The sequence below is a fragment of the Mustela nigripes genome, chromosome 13, assembly GCF_022355385.1.
Source record: "Mustela nigripes isolate SB6536 chromosome 13, MUSNIG.SB6536, whole genome shotgun sequence".
NCBI classification, from domain to species: domain Eukaryota; kingdom Metazoa; phylum Chordata; class Mammalia; order Carnivora; family Mustelidae; genus Mustela; species Mustela nigripes.
Window position 1 is genome coordinate 142,193,204 of NC_081569.1, and position 16,610 is coordinate 142,209,813.

General features: G+C 43.6%; 1 protein-coding gene across 3 annotated transcripts in view; it reads left to right on the forward strand.

Moving 5' to 3' along the window:
* Window positions 1–2: 2 nt before the first annotated feature.
* TECPR2 (tectonin beta-propeller repeat containing 2) overlaps window positions 3–16,610 on the forward strand; it is a 98,484-nt gene continuing 81,876 nt past the window's right edge. For all 3 annotated transcript variants that reach the window (XM_059374031.1, XM_059374032.1, XM_059374033.1), the window contains exons 1-2: window positions 3–78; window positions 11,863–12,153. In XM_059374031.1, the coding sequence (XP_059230014.1) occupies window positions 11,935–12,153 (219 nt within the window). In that variant the 5' untranslated portion in view covers window positions 3–78; window positions 11,863–11,934. The remainder of the gene's footprint in view (window positions 79–11,862; window positions 12,154–16,610) is intronic.

Consider the following 16,610-nt stretch of genomic DNA (forward strand, 5'->3'; position numbering starts at 1 on the left):
AGCCCCCGCGGCCCGGAGTCCGTCCCCGCCTCCTCCGGCCGGGCCGGGCCAGCGAGTCCTGAGGGGCCGCCGCGGGAGGTGAGTCCGGCGTCGCCGCTGTTGGCCCCGCTGCCCCCGCCGGCCAGCGCGCGCCCCTTCCTCCGTCTCCCCGCCGCCGCTCACGCCTCCCCCAGGCCGCGCTTCCCTGGCCTCGGCGCCTCAGGGTCGCACGACCCGTCTCGCCCCCGTTCCCAGCCCCCGCGTCGCCCGCGCCGGGTGGCCGAGCCCGAGTGCCATAGCACTGGCGGCGCCCGGCAAAAGCCCGCGGTCCGCGGTGGTCCACGCGTCGTCCGCCCCGCCGGCCCGCCGGCACCATCCCCGGGCCTCGCTCCTCCCACTCGGCGCCTTCGCTCGCGTCGGCCGCACCCTGGCCCCTCATCCCTCCGCCGTCATCCCTCATCCCTCTGCCGTGGTCCCCCGAGCCCCGTCCCCTGCCCGCCGGCCCGCGGCTCCCACCGCCGGCGTCTCATGGCTGACTTTGCGTTCAGTCGCCCGACCCGGCCGGTCCGGTCCCTCCGCCGCGCACCGCCGCGGCCGGCACACACCTTGGCACGTACCCAGTAGGTGCTCAGGAGGTGGTCGTTAAATGGGTAAACGGAGGACGCCTGGTCAGTGCTCCGCTGGGGCGTGGGAGGCCGAATAGGTGCGGAGGCTTCAGGAATGGGGTACCCTGGAGTCAGACCCGCGTTCGGGTCACAGCACTTGCCCCTTCCTAGCTGTGCGCTCGGGGCGAGTGGTACCGCCTCGCTGCGCTGCTGTTTCCTCGTCGGTCGAAGGAGATGGTAACGGTTTCTGCCCCTGGGTTGGTGGGAGGAGCAAGTGGGTCAGTGCCTGTAAGTGCTGAGGGGCACAGCGCCTGGCACCTGACACACTTGAGTAAGGCGCGGCCCCGCTGCAGTTACCCCCAGGCCCTACTAACACTTCTCTTCCCCGCTCTTTGTTCTCCCTCACTTTCTTGCCGAGACTCAGGAATCTTACTCTGTTCTGTCCCTTCTGTTCCGTCTGTTGGCAGAATGTGGGGGTCCCAGCCTGGGCCCGCGCACCCAGCACGAGCAGAATCTGGGAGCGAAGCCCCTCTATCTTGTGTGGTCACCATTGTCTCCTGGTCTCCTAAGCTTTTTGCACTCTTCCACACCCAGCAGAGTGCACCTTGATAAGCTTCTGACCTTGTGGGTTTTTGATAGCCCGGCTTACATCCCATGTTTGTTCACTCACCAGGTATTGTTTGGGGTCCGTTGTATGTCAGCAACGTTCGGGGTTCTAGGGATGCTGGAGTCCCAGTCCCTGCCCGCAGGGAGTTTTCTAACCTGAGAACCAGCCTGTGCAGGTATAGGGGTTGCTTTACCTCCGTCTTCAGGACTGGCTTTGAGACTGCGGTGGGGAAGATGGGATAAGGTAGTCTTCCGGAAGGGGTGGCCCGTAAGTAGCCTTCTTAGGTTTAAGTTACTTTGTAGCAATCTTGTCTTTTCCAATAGAATATGGGCCTCTACTGGACTTGTTTTCCAGTCCTCTCCTAGAAGGGTAACCCTTCTGAGTCTGAGGAAGTCCATTTTATATTGGCTTCTGTATGGTGTGGACCGGAGGGCTACTGGAACTGGGGGAAAGGAAGGACACGGCGTCAGACGAACTCTGTTGACTGAGCTTGGGAACGTGAAGGAAAGATCAGCTAACAGTTATGCGTATAATGGTTCAAGCGTGGAGAGATTTCTAGATACTGCAAAGCACAAGGAGCTTGGTAGAATCGGGAGGGAGTAGTTAACAGTTCCGCGACTGCTGAGGTGGAAGTGAGCCATGGTTCAAAGTGTGTGTTCAGTTGAAACGGATGGGCCTGGGCTTAAGAGACCAGTGAACTTTTGCAAAATGGTGGCTGCAACTGAGGAAGCGTGGTCTTGTATTTTGGGTTGTCATCCTTGGGGAATCCTGGCATAGTGTTCTGAGAGCTCAGTTGAACAAACAGTGGTTGAGGGCTGGTTGTACCAGACACTGGTGGTCTTTGGAAGCTCTGCAAAGCATACAGACGAGAAGGCCATGGGTGAAGACTACTACGAGTCCATTAGAGAAGCTGGAAAACAAACGATGGGCTGCTGTGTGATGATGAGGTGCGGAATGTTCTCTGAGAGCCGAGAAGGACCAACGAAGTGTCAGAGGCAGTCTGTGAAGGTCTCCTAGGGGAGAACTAGCTCTTACAGTGTGTGTGTTGGAGGGAGCGGGAAAAGGAGGACCGGGTCTTTGCAAAGGCCTACGGGTCTTGGCGTGTTCAGGGACTGTGGCAGGAAGCCCTTTGCAGCTGCACTGTGGAGTGTGTGGAAGGAAGAGTGGCCTGGCATCAAGCTAGACACAGACCGTTCGTTTTTCTAAAGCTTTATTTATTTGAGAAGAGAGAGAGTGTGGGGGAGGGGCAGAGGAGAGAGTCGCAAGTAGACACCTCACTGAGCCCAGACCCTAGATCATGACCTGAGCTGCAGTCAAGAGTCGGATACTTAACTGACCACCCCCCAGTGCCCCCAGACCATTTTTAAAAATGTTCTCCTCCCATGCTTTTGTCTGGCTAGCCAGTGACAGATGTGGCAGCAGGGAAATAACAAAATTTAATCTGGAGGGTAAATGACTGCTTCAGTCTCATTACGCTCAGCCGTGAAATTTTAACACTTGAAAGAATGATAGATGTTGTGGCCAGACTTTAAGAATAGACTATACAACAGGGACATTATTGTCTTCCTAGAGACTTGGGAGATAGTCCTTAAACCATTTGAGTAGTAGAGTGCTCGGGAAACTCATGGTTCCTGTAGTACTAAGTGAATGATTTAGACTATGTACTGATAGCCTTGCTCCAGTTTTGAAGATCTGCCCACCGAGGTGGCATTAGGGTGCTGTCAGTCAGCATGAAGATCCACTGACCCCCTTGCAGGTATAGGGGGTTGATGGTAGGTACCCCTGGGAGAGGGAAGCATCCTGACTAGAAGAAGAATGTTGCAGAGTGGTGTCTTGTCATTTTAATGGAAATATTTGTGACCAAGGAAGCACTATTGATTTTAAAGATTGGATGGGGAATATTCTTTTGCTGTAAGACCTGAAGTTAACATTGTATTATTCATTCAGCAAGTCTTTATTGAGTATCTACTCTGTGCCAAAGCTATTATTAGGTTATCAGGGTTTACATTTGTTGTTTATATTTTCAGGAGTGATGATCATTAACCTGCTTAGCAAATAAAGGGAGTGAAGCTTGTGATGAGAGTATGAAGGATGTACACACAGTGACATGACAGAGAGGAGGGGCCGAAGCACTGCACGCTGTGCTCGGGGAGGCCTTTGTGAAGGCAGGTTTGGAAGTGAGGAAAGATCACTGGAGTAAAGGGAATAGAGGCCTGAGTAGGGAGAGAGTGGGTCAGTGCCGCAGGAGCTTGGCAGACAGGTTGGGAGGGACAGGTATGTGAGGGACGGGCCAGGAAGGCTGGCCACGCAGAGCCTTATGTAGGCCACTGAAAGGCATTGGGTTTTTCTGGGAGCACTGGGGAACCCCTGAGGAATTTTGAATCAGATGGTAGTATGAGACCTACCTCTTTCTCTTTGGAAGAACTCTTATTAAAAAAAAAAAAAAAGACTTTCTTCAAAGCAGTTTTAGGTTCACAGGAAAGTTGAAGAGAAGGTGCGGATTTCTCGTATATCCCTGCACATGCTTGGTCTCCCCCAGTATCAACATTGGAACATCTTTTACAATTGACGAACCTACACTGACACATCATAATCAACCAGAGTCCGTCATTTAATTATGGGCTAACTTTTGGTGGCGCACATCCTGTGGGTTTGGATGAATGTGTAATGACATGTGTCTGTCATTATGGTATCAGTATTTCGCTGCCCTAAAAGTCTGTGCTTTTTAAATTTAGTTTATTCATCCCTTCCCCTCCCCGCACAGCCCCTGACGGCCATTGATCTACTGCCTCCATAGTTTTCCCTTCTCCAGAGCGCTGCATTGTTGTAATAATACAGGATGTAGCCTTTTCAGATTGGCTTCTTTCGCTTAGTAATATGCATTTAAGGTTCCTCTCTCTCTTTTCATGGCTTATAGTCCATGTCTTTTTAATACTGAGTGATAGTCCATCATCTGAATATACCGTTGTTTATTTATACATTCACCTACCAAAGGGTATCTTAGTTGCTTTCAAGTTTTAACAATTATGAATAAAGCTGGTATAAATATCTGGGTGAAGGTTTGTATATAAACATAAGTTTGCAACTCTTTTGGATAAATACCAAGGAATGTAATTGCTGGATGATATAATAAGATTATGTTTAGATTAGTTTTTTTTTTTTTTTAAAGTAGGTTCAGTGCCTGGTATGGGGCTCAGACTCACGACCCCAAGATCAAGAGTTGCATGCTCTACAGACTGTGTCAGCTAGACACCCCAGATTGTTTAGTTTTGTAAAAACAAAACAAAAAAAAACATTGTCTTCCAAAGTGACTGTACCATTTCACATACCCACCAGCAACGAATGAGAGTCCCTGTTGCACCACATCCTCACCAGCATTTGGTGTTTTCAGTGTTGGAGATTCTGGCTGTTCTAATAGGCATATAACTCATTTTAATTTTCATTTCCCTGATGACATATGGTGTAGAACACCTTTTCATATGCTTGTTTGCCATCTGTATATCTTTTCTGGTGAGGTGTCTATTAGGTCTTTGGCCCATTTTTAAATTGGGTTGTTTTCTTATTGTTGAGTTTTAAGAGTTCTTTGTATATTGTGGGTAGCAGGCCTTTGTCAGATAAATCTTTTGCAAATATTTTCTCCCAGTCTGGCTTGTCTTCTCATTCCCTTGAGATTGTCTTTTGCAGAGCTTTTTAGTTTTAATGAAGTCTAGCTTATCAATTATTTCTTTCATGGATCATGCCTTTGGTGTTGCATCTAAAATGTCATCACCATACTCAAAGTCATCCATGTTTTCTCTTGTGTATTTTTTAAAGATTTCATTTATTTATTTGAGAGAGAGAGTGAGAGAGAGAACAAGCAAGAGAGCACAAACAGGGGCAGCAGCAGAGGGAAAGGGAGAAGCAGGCTCTCCGTTGAGCAGGGAGCCGGACATGGGACTCAATCCCAGGACCCCCAAGATCACTACTGAAGTCAGACATTTAACCAACTGAGCCACCCAGACACCCCTCTCCTATGTTTTCTTGTAGGAGCTTTATGTTTTGTGCTTTACATTTAAGCCTGTGATCCATTTTGAGTTAAATTTTGTGAAGAGTATAAGTTCTGTGTCTAGAATCTTTTTTTTTTTTTTTTTTTGGTATGTGGATGTCCGCTGTTTCAGTATCATTTGCTGAAAAGACTGTCTCTACTCCATTTATTGCCTTTGCTGCTTTGTCAAGAATCAGTTAACTATATTTGTGCCAGTCTATTTCTGGGCTCTCTCTTTTGTTCTGTTGTTGTATTTGTTCTTTTGCCAATACCACACTATCTTGATTACTATAGCTTTATAGTATGTTTGGTAGTCGGGTAGTATCAGTCTTCTAGCTTTGTTCTTCTCCTTCTACTATGTTGGCTATTTTGGTTCTTTGCCTCTCTATATAAACTTCAGAATAGTTTTGTTGATACCCACAAAATAATTTGCCTGAGATTTTGATTGGGATTGCATCAGATTTGTAGAGCAAATTGGGAAGATTTCACATCTGGACAATATTGAATCTTCCTGTCCATGAGCATGGGATATCTTTCCATTTATTTAGTTCTCTGATTTTGTTCATGGGAGTTTTGTAGTTTTCCTCATATTGATCTTATAGATATTATGTTAGATTTATATTTAAGTATCTCAATTGGGCAGTGCTAATGTAAATAGAATTGTTTTTAATTTCAAATTTCATTTGTCATAGGTGGGTGGTATATAGGAAAGCAGTTGGCTTTTGTATGTTAAGTTGTAGTATAATCTTGATACAATTGCTTATTAGTGTCAGGAGTGTTTTGTTGATTCTTCAAGACTTTCTACATAGATGCTCATGTCATTTGCAAGCAAAGAGAGTTTTATTTCTTCCTTCCTAAACTGTATACTTTTTATTTCTTTTTCTTGTCTTATTGCATTAGCTGGAACTCCAGTATAATGTTCGAAAGGAGTGGTGACATGAGGTCTTTTCCTTGTACCTGATCTTTATGGGGAAGCTTTGAGTGTCTTATTAAGAATGAAGTTAACTGTTGCTTTTTTAAACTATTCCTTGACAGCTTGAGGAAATTCCTCTCTATTCCTGTTTACAGAAGTTTTTAGGATGAATGGGTGTTGGACAGCTGTTTCTTCTCTTTCTCCTCCCTTTTTTTAAAGAGATATAGTTTACATACCATAAAATTTACCCATTTAAAGTGTACAATTCAGTGGTTTTTAGTATATTCCAGAGATATGAAACCATCACTACAATCAATTTTTTAAATTTTAAATATTTTTAAATAATTTTTTATTTTCTAATGAACATATATGTATTATTAGCCCCAGGAGTACAGGTCTGTGAATCTCCAAGTTTACGCACTTCACAGCACTCACCATAGCACATAACTTTCCCAGTGTCCATAAAGAACTTTGTCATTACTCTCAAAAGAAACCCCATACCATTTAGCAGTCACCCCACTCCCATCCTAGGCAGTCACTGATTTACTTTTTGTTTGTATAGGTTTGCTTATTCTGAGCATTTCATATAAATGGAATCAATATGTGGTTTTGTGTGTCTGTCTTCTTTCACTTAGTGCCATGTTTTCAAAGTTCATCATGTTGTAGCATATATCAGAACTTCACTCCTCTGATTCATATTCCATTGTATGGATATACTGTTATTTTGATGGATAATTGGTATTTTTAAACATTTTTACTTTTAAAAAAAAAAAAAGATTTTATTTATTTGACAGAGATCACAACTAGGCAGAGAGGCGGCAGAGAGAGAGGGGGAACCAGGCTCCCTGTTGAGCAGAGAGCCCGATACAAGGCTCGATCCCAGGACCCTGAGACCATTACCTGAGCTGAAGGCCAAGGCTTAACCCGCTGAGCCACCCAGGCACCCCTTAAACATTTTTACTTTTTTTTTTTTAATTTTTAAAGATTTATTTATTTGACAGGCAGAGATCACAAGCAGGCAGAGAGGCAGGCAGAGAGAGAGGAAAGGAAACAGGCTCCCTGCTGAGCAGAGAGCAGATGTGGGGCTTGTTCCCAGGACCCTGGGATCATTACCCAAGCTGAAGGCAGAGGCTTTAACCCACTGAGCCACCCAGGTGCCCCAATATTTTTACTTTTAATATTATTACCTTCATAATATTTTTGTGTAGATGTATGTCTGTATGTGTTATTGTGTTTGTATTGCTGGGTTATGTGGTAACTCTGCTTTAACTGCTAGGCTTTTTCATAGTGGCTGCCTTATCATTTTATTTTCTACCGGCAGTGTATGAGGAGTTCAGTTTCTTTACATTCTTGCTAATATATATTATGTCTTTTTTTTATTATTATTACTATAACTATCTTAGTATTTAAAGTGATAGCTCATTGTCCTTTTGTTTTGCATCTCCCTGATGATTAATGATGGTGAGCATCTTTACTGTGCTTATTGGCCATTTTTATGTCTTCTTTGGAGAAATGTGTACTCAGATCCTTTGCCCATTTAAGAATTGTTTCTTTATTATTGAGGTTTAAGAGATTTTTTTTTTAATACATTCTGGGTACAAATGCATTATCAGATATGTGATTAATAAATATTTATCCCAGTTCTGTGAGTTGTCTTTTCAGTGTGTTGGTAGGGTGGTTTTTTTTTTAGGAGCACAGAAGGTTTTGATTTTTTTTTTTTTTAAGATTTTATTTATTTATTTGTCAGAGACAGAGGGAGAGAGAGCGAGTGAGCACAGGCAGATAGAGAGGCAGGCAGAGGCAGAGGGAGAAGCAGGCTCCCTGCTGAGCAAGGAGCCCGATGCGGGACTCGATCCCAGGACCCTGGGATCATGACCTGAGCCGAAGGCAGCTGCTTAACCAACTGAGCCACCCAGGCGTCCCCAGAAGGTTTTGATTTTGATGAAGTCACAGAGTTCATTCTGACTGCTTTGTAAGAGCACAGGTCCTAGAGATCAGGTGTGGAAGCAGGAGAGCCGTCAGAAGAATGCTATAGAGGTTCAGATGCGATGTGTGATGGCTTCATCTTGGGTGTGGCCACAGAGATGGTGAGAAAGGGACAGGTGTGACATAGGTTAGGAAATAGAGTGAATGGAGTGAGGTGAGGAGTTGTTGTAGGGGTGAAGGAGAGGGAGAAGGAGAAGTCAGGGCTGAGCGCTAGGATTTGAGCTTGAAAAACTGATTCAGAATTTGATTATACAGCCCATTATCTGCCACAGATTTGTGATCATTTTTTTAAAAAGATTTTATTTATTTACTTGAGAGAGAATGAGTGAGAGAGAGCATGAGAGAGGAGAAGGTCAGAGGGAGAAGCCGACTCCCCAAGGAGCTGGGAGCCCGATGCGGGACTCGATCCTGGAAGTCCGGGATCATGACCTGAGCCGAAGGCAGTTGCTCAACCAACTGAGCCATCCAGGTGCCCTGTGATCATTTTTAATCTCTGCTGAGACCTGGTAAGTGAGGGAGGGATCCTTATACATTTTTGCAGCTGATAGAATTATTATTGATTGTGCCAAAGAGATGATTCCAGGGACTCTGACCTTCTATATTATCCATTAGTACCTACTAAGCCACCACAAATAAACATGCAATCCAAGTTAGAACAGCGTGCCTGCTCTGCAGCTGAGTTTCAGGATGAGTCCTCTGGCCCTCTTAGAACCAGACCTCAGTCTGAAATCCCCTTGCAGAGATTATGGAGCTGTCAGTTAATAGTATCACATCAAGTGAATTAATTTTTAAAATATAAATGTCATATTTTGACAAAGCTACTTTGTGGAAAATGCCTTTTAAAGGAGGAAAATTGTACCAGCTGACATTTGTGAACTGCTTAGTATTTCCACTTGCTTCCTAGGAGGCCTTGCCTCCTAAAGTAGAAAGTAAAACATTTTGGTTGGGAAATTTTTGGTTTATGTATACAGTGTGTCCTCTGCAGTTTTTCTATAGAGTCTTGAAAAATCACGTCCTAGGGGAGAATTTAATGACAGGGCAAGTGCTTGTGATTTATTGAGTGTGTGCCTGCGTGTCTGTAGCCATCTGTATACATAGCGCATCTCTGTGGGGGGGTGGTTATGAGTGGCATTTATTTAGTTCCTTGTAATTTTCCATATTCCAGTTTTTTTAACAGTAAACATTTATGACTGTTATAAAAGAAGATTTCATTTTAAAAACATTATGTAAATTATGCAAACTTATCAGTGTGTTTGCATGCACAGACTCATTGAGGTAACAAAGCCTTTTTTTTTTTTTTTTTTAATTTTTATTTATTTGACAGAGAGAGATCACAAGTAGGCAGAGAGGCAGACAAAGAGAGAGGAGGAAGCAGGCTCCCAGCTGAGCAGAGAGCCTGATGCGGGGCTCGATCCCAGGACTCTGGGATCATGACCTGAGCCGAAGGCAGAGGCTTTAACCAACTGAGCCACCCAGGCGCCCAACAAAGCCTTTTCTGCTCCTATTCTTCTCTGATACTTGAAGATGGAAAGAAGATTGTTGAAATGGGAGCAGTTTCCTCATCTCAGAAATGGAGGCAACAGTGGTCCTGAGCTCCTAGGATATGTTGTGAGGATGTCATGAGTTAGTGTGCTAAGGATCGTTTCTGTGATGTGACATCAGTAGCTATTACCGTTATTGCTGCTGCTGTTGGTGTTTTGGAGTTAGTGTCCCATGTCCTTGAATGACCTACCTCCTTTCCCTTGGTATCTGTCAGCAACTGTTCTCACGTGAGTTTGCCTAAAAGCCATTTCATTTCCATTTGATTTCTGCATCATGTGAACCTTGCCCACCTTTCTGGAATACTTGCATAAACCAAAGATTGGTCTTGCTCTTAAAAAGTTCTAAGTTTATGAGCTGTGCTGCCGTATGAGCAGAACCAACATTCTCATCCAGATGCCTGTTGCACTAGGCATTTAAAGCTATGGGAGCTTGGGCACATTTCTGAACCTCCCAGAGCTTCAGTCTCTGCTACAAAAGGGTATATTAAGTAAGTTTTCTTAAACATCACAGAGGGATATGATTCTTTTTGTTACCTTTAGGAGGGCTCTCATAAATCACCCTGCTTGCTTTACTGTATTGACTGTTGTGATTATCAAACAGAATAGGAGTCTGAGAATGTTTGCAACACTGGATATGCCATACACATCCAGGGGTTATTATTCCAGCATTGAAGTGGGGCTGTAGTGGCGAAAAGATATTTTGCTGGTCTTCCATTCTTGTCACTCATTCCTTCCTTGCAAATCTTCCTTTTGTATAACTCATTCAGCTATTCAGTAAATACTTACTGAGTGCCTCTGTTATGCCTGATCCTTTTCTAGGTGCTGGGGACTATAGGGTGAGTGAAGCAGATGTGATCCTATTCCTGTGAGCCTTACGGACCAGTGATGGTAGGGGGGTCAAGCAAAGATGGCCAGTCAACAGCAAAGAAAAAGGAGATGTGAGAAGGCAAAGCAAGGAGAGGCGAATAGACAGTACTCGGTGGTGGTAGGAAGCCCACTTTAGGGGGTGGGCAGGTGGGGTCTTGTGGAGAAGGGGACATTTTAGCAGAGACCTACATGCCGAGAAGAAGCAAAATCTGAGTCACATCTGGAGAAAGAGCATTCCTGTAGAAGGAACAGCCAATGCAAGGGCTCCTAGGTGAAAATGAATTGGGTGGGAGTTTCATTATAAGAGAACTTGGAAGTTGATTGGTCAACTCTATAGGAATAGAAAACCCACAGTTCCAAATCCAGCATCCCAACAAGTTTTTACTAGAGGGGCTTAGTCTCCATGGAACTGAAGGAGTGAAATACGCTTCCAGCTTGTATCAGGGACAAGACACCCATCTGTAAGCTGCTACTTGTCTGTTAGAACGGTGACTCTGGGATTGGAAGGGCCCAGGACTTGGAGGGAGAAGACCTAGATTCAGGTCTTGGCTGTGTGGTCTTAGGCAAGTCTTGTGACCTTTGTGTCCTTAATACCTTCCTCTCAAAGTTGGGGCCGACACCACTGATCTTACAGGTAGGTAAGGATTCAACGAGTGATTAAGCACATCATAAATTACACTGCGCTATGTGAGGACTGAGTATCCTTATTGAGGAAGTTTGAATTTAGAGCACCAAGAGGTATTGGTCTCATGGTGGAACTGTTGTATAACTGAGTCTCTGGATGTCAAGGAGGCTGCAGACATCCAGCTGGGGGACACGTTTCTCTGCTGTCTCAGCAGTGAGTGTGTTTCTCCATAAGGACTGGTTCATTGTTCTCCTGGTACAGTGTCTTTCCTGTTGCTCTTTTCCATGTTCCGTTCCTCTTGGTGGGCTTCATAGTTCAGGATGTTTCCAGTGAAGCCTTTTCCACATTGCTCCGTTCCTCTTCTCATCAAGACCCACAGATTAGCACTAACCACATGAGGTTTTGTGTATCTTCACTGTTTCTTTTGCCCGTCTGGCTATATCATAAACTGCTTGAGAATAAGAACTGTTTTTAATGTTCTTCCCATTCCTCCACAGTACTTAGCACAATGTGAATTGCAGGGGCCCATATGCATTGAGGTGCCTGTTGAATTAAAATGCTCAAAAGTGATCTTAATGAAACCAGGTACTTTGTCCATTCAGTTGAGCTCCATGTACAATTTTACCCACCCTCAAGTTCCTTCATCCCACTGCTATACATGACTTCTTTTTGGCATGACTAGAGGTTGAAAGAATTATAATGCCTTGTTCTTTAGCCCCCAGGTTTCCCCAAATGCCAAGTAAACATTCCTTTTCCTGCCTGAAGATCATCTGTGACAACCTTGGCCATGGCATCAGTATCAGAGCCCATTACATTCAGAGAGTTCTGCCCCTTGTACTATCTCCTCAATGCCATTCCCACAAAGGTCCAGAAGGGCTTCCGCTCTATTGTGGTCTACCTCACAGCTCTCGATACCAATGGGGACTACATCGCTGTGGGCAGCAGCATCGGCATGCTCTACCTGTACTGCAGACACTTCAACCAGATGAGAAAGTACAACTTTGAGGTGAGTCTTGCTTTTCTTTACTCCTTAGCATGCAGTCACCATGGCTAACATTTAACATGCTCATGTGTTCTAGCATGGGATAATTTACTTCTAATTTGGCCTTAGTGTCTCACCCAAACAATACTTTAAAACCATCTTTAATTGAAGTGGACTGTAACTAAAAACACTTTTTTAACCTGCCTCCAAAAATCTAGCATCACTTTAAAAGAGAACATTTTAGTGTTCAACGTGTAATAGAAAACTTTGGAAGTAGGTATTTTCTTTTTGAAGTACATTGATTGACTCAGTTAAATAATCTCTAGTTTTTCTGCTGAAATTATTATAAAAAAGGGATTAGTGGGGCGCCTGGGTGGCTCAGTGGGTTAAAGCCTCTGCCTTCAGCTCAGGTCATGATCCCAGGGTCCTGGGATCGAGCCCCGCGTCGGGCTCTCTGCTCAGCAGAGAGCCTGCTTCCCCATCTCTCTCTGCCTGCCTCTCTGTGTACTTGTGATCTCTCTCTCTCTCTCTCTCTCTCTGTCAAATAAATAAATAAATAATCTTTAAAAAATAATAAAAAAATAAAAAAGGGATTGGTATCAATATTGGCCAGCTCCTAGAACAGATGTGTCTTAAATAAGATCACTTCTGTAGAACACTGCCGTTGGGATCTCAACTGACCTCTGTTCTTCATTGGCTGACTTCAGGCATGGCGTGTCCGTGCGTTGTAAGTGCTGGTAGGCAACACCTGTTGACGGATCAGCGTTGAGTTCACCCACTGAGCCAGTAGCTGGCGTTTATTGAGTATGTGGCTTTTGTGAGAAACTCAAAGGTGACCGACTTGTGGCTCCTTCCTCATGGCCTTGTGGGGCTCTATTCTGTGGTTAGTAGGCTTTTCTGGACTAAGACAAGGCTTTTGTGTTTAAGTGAAATGCTTACAAACATTTGTCTTTTAATAAATATTCAACTTATTAAAGTTTTATCTCAAAAAGTTAGTTTTTCTTGGGACACCTGGCTGGCTTAGTCGGTTAAGTGTCTGACTCCTGACTTCAGCTCAGGTCATGATCCTAGGGTCGTGAGATCAAGCCCTCACATAGGGCTCTATGCCAGGTGTGGGACTGCTTAAGATTCCCTTTCCTGCCCCTCTGTCCTACTCGTACATTTGCATGTCCACACATTCTCTCTCTCTTTCTTTTTTTTTTTTTTTTTTTAAGATTTTATTTATTTATTTATTTGACACAGAGAGATCACAAGTAGGCAGAGAGACAAGCAGAGAGAGAGAGAGGAAGAAGCAGGCTCCCTGCTGAGCAGAGAGCCCAATGCGGGACTCGATCCCAGGACCCTGAGATCATGACCTGAGCCGAAGGCAGCGGCTTAACCCACTGAGCCACCCAGGCGCCCTCTCTCTCTCTTTCTTACAAAGAGTTTTTCTTAAGCCTTTATACTCAATTTAAAATAACAAAAATTTCTGGCATGCGTATAACACTTACTATATGCCAGGGATTCTACTAAACCTTTTTGTATATTAACTCATTCATTCTTGTAAAAACTGTATGAGCCAGATACTGTTTCATTGTCCTCACTTTACCAGGGCAACAACTCAAGCATAGAGAATTAAGTAATTTTTTTTTTTTTTTTAATTTGACAGACAGAGATCACAAGTAGAGAGGTGGAAGGGGGCGGGGAAGCACACTCCCTACTGAGCAGAGAGCCCAATGCAGGGCTCAATCCCAGGACCTTGTGATCATGATTAAGCTGAAGGCATAGGCTTTAACCCACTCAGCCAACCAGGTGCCCCGAGAATTAAGTAATTTACCCAAGTCAGGCATTCAGTAAGTGATAGCACCATTGTCTGAAGTTGGGCAGATTGGCTCTAGAGTTTATATTAATGTTCTTGTATAAAAACTGTTGCTCTTGCTTTTGTTTAGTTTGGTTAATAGCGCATGACTGATTAAATTCCCCAAACATTTAAGACCTTTTCATAGTTAATCTTTGAAAATATAGTTATGCATTAATATATCTAAAATTTCTCCAGTACTTCAAACAGTTAAGAAGGAAGACTTATGAATCTGTCAGCAAACTTGTAACAGCGTAAACCAAAGAAAACCCTACCCAGATACCTCATAAATTGTTAAAAACAAAGAGAAATATTGAAAGTAGCTATGGAAAAATGACATATTACTTATAGAGAACAGTGATTTGAATGACTGCAGATTTCTCCTCAGAAAGCATGGAGGCTAAAAGACAGTGGTATAACATTTTTAAAGTTCTGAAAGAAAAGACTTGTCAATTTAGAATTCTTTACCTTGTGAAAATATCTATCAGGAAAGGAGGTGAAATAAAAGTATTCTCAGCTGGAGGAAAACTAATGGGGTTTACCCTTTTACCAGGGGTCTGGTCTGAAGTAATTCCTTGTGTCAGAAAGTCTTTTAGCCAAAAGAGAAATGATACCAGAAGGAGACTTGGAGGTTAGTAATGAAGGAAGAGGAAGAGTAACTCTCTAAGTAAATAGAACAGGCTCTTTCTCTTCTCTTGCATTCTCTGAAATAATTTGACAGCAAAAATTATAAAATTGTCTGTACTATAAGGGAACTCTATAGTGATAAGTTTTCTACATTCTACCTGAAGAGGTGAAATGTTGAGTCTAAATAAATTTTGGAAAGTTAAATACATAAAATTGTAATCCCACCACTAGAAAACATGGTATAGTAAAAATTACTATAAACCAAAATGGAATTTTTTTAAATGTTCATGGAAAATTTTTCATGGAAAATGATAGACCTAATTAAACCTAATTAAAACACATCAATAGTTATATTAAATGGAAATGATCTGTAAATATCAGTTAAAAGAAATGACTGGATGGGACAACTGGGTGGGTCAGTTGGTTAAGTGTCTGCCTTCGGTTCAGGTCATGATCCCAGGGTCCTGGGATCAATCAAGTCCCACATCAGGCTCCTTGCTTGGCAGGGAGCCTGCTTCTCCCTCTGCCTCTGCCTGCCACTCTGTCTGCTTGTGCTCGCTCTCTCTCTCTCTGACAAATAAATAAATAAAATCTTAAAAAAAAAAAAAGACTGGAATAGAGAAAAAAATCATGAACAAACTATATGTTTTCCATAAGAAACTCAATTCAAACTTAACAATATAGGTAGGTAAAAATTAAAAGGATGAAAAGATATCATGTAAATACTAATTAAAAGGTCAGAATGACTATATTAATGTCAAAGTTTTTTTTTTAAAAGATCTTATTTTTCTGACGGAGAGATCACAAGTAGGCAGAACGGTAGGCAGAGAGAGGGAGAAGCAGGCTCCCTGCTGAGCAGGAGTCCAACATGGGGCTTGATCCTAGGACCCTGGGACCATGACCTGAGCTGAAGGCAGACACTTAACCAGCTGAGCCACCCAGGCACCCCACTGTCAAAATATTTTGAGCAAAGAAATAACCAGGGATAAAGAGAGCTGTTACATAATGGTAAAAGGCCCAGTTGACCGAGAAGCACAGCAGTCTTAAATGTGTATGTACCTTAACAACAGGGCTCCACGATATACAAAGCAAAAGCTGTCATACCTGAAAGGAAAAACAGAGGAATCCACGAGTCTAGTTGGAGACTTTAACACTCCTCTTTCAGTGGTAGAAGGATTTGACAGAAAACCAACAAGAATATAGAAGAACTGAGCAGTGTCATCAACGGACACTGTCTAGTTGACATTTAGAGAATGTTCCATTCAGCAGCAGCTGATGATGCATTCCTCGTCGGTGAACCTGGAACATTCACTGAGACCATATTCTGGGGCATAAAACACATCTCAACAAATTCAAATTAGAGCAGACCTCTCAGGTTTTCTCTGTTTTACTTTGTTTTCTCAACTTTTTAATTGAAGTGCAATTTACATAAATACACAAATCTCAGTTATACAGCTTGATGAATCAGTGTATGTATTCATCTGTGTAATCACCTAGATCAGGATATAGAACATTTTCAACAGTCCAGTAGACTCCATGGTTTGGTTCCCAATCAGTGCTCTTCTGACCACTAACACTATAGAGTAGTTTTGCTAGCCCCTTAGGGGTTTTTTTCCTCCCCAAGATTTTATTTATTTATTGGAGTGAAAGAGAGAGAGAGAGAGAGAGAGCGCATACAAGCAGGGGGAGGGGCAAAGGGAGAAGCAGACTCCCCGCTGAGTGTGGAGTGTGGATCCTGATGTGGGGCTCACGTCCAAGACCCCAGGATTGTGACCTGAGCTGAAGATAGATGCTTAACTGACTGAGCCACCCAGGCATCCCAGCCCCTTAGGTTTTAATTCACTATTAGGTAATCTTTGGCATTAAGGTTCAGTGTTGGAGTGAGTGTGTGTGTGTGTGTGTGTTCCAGAAAGTATATTTGATGGAACTGGAATACAGAGCAGGACACGGAGTGCTGTGAGTTAAGGCCAGACAGGCAGACAGGGTTTCCCACATGAAACTGTAGGCTGGAGTCTGC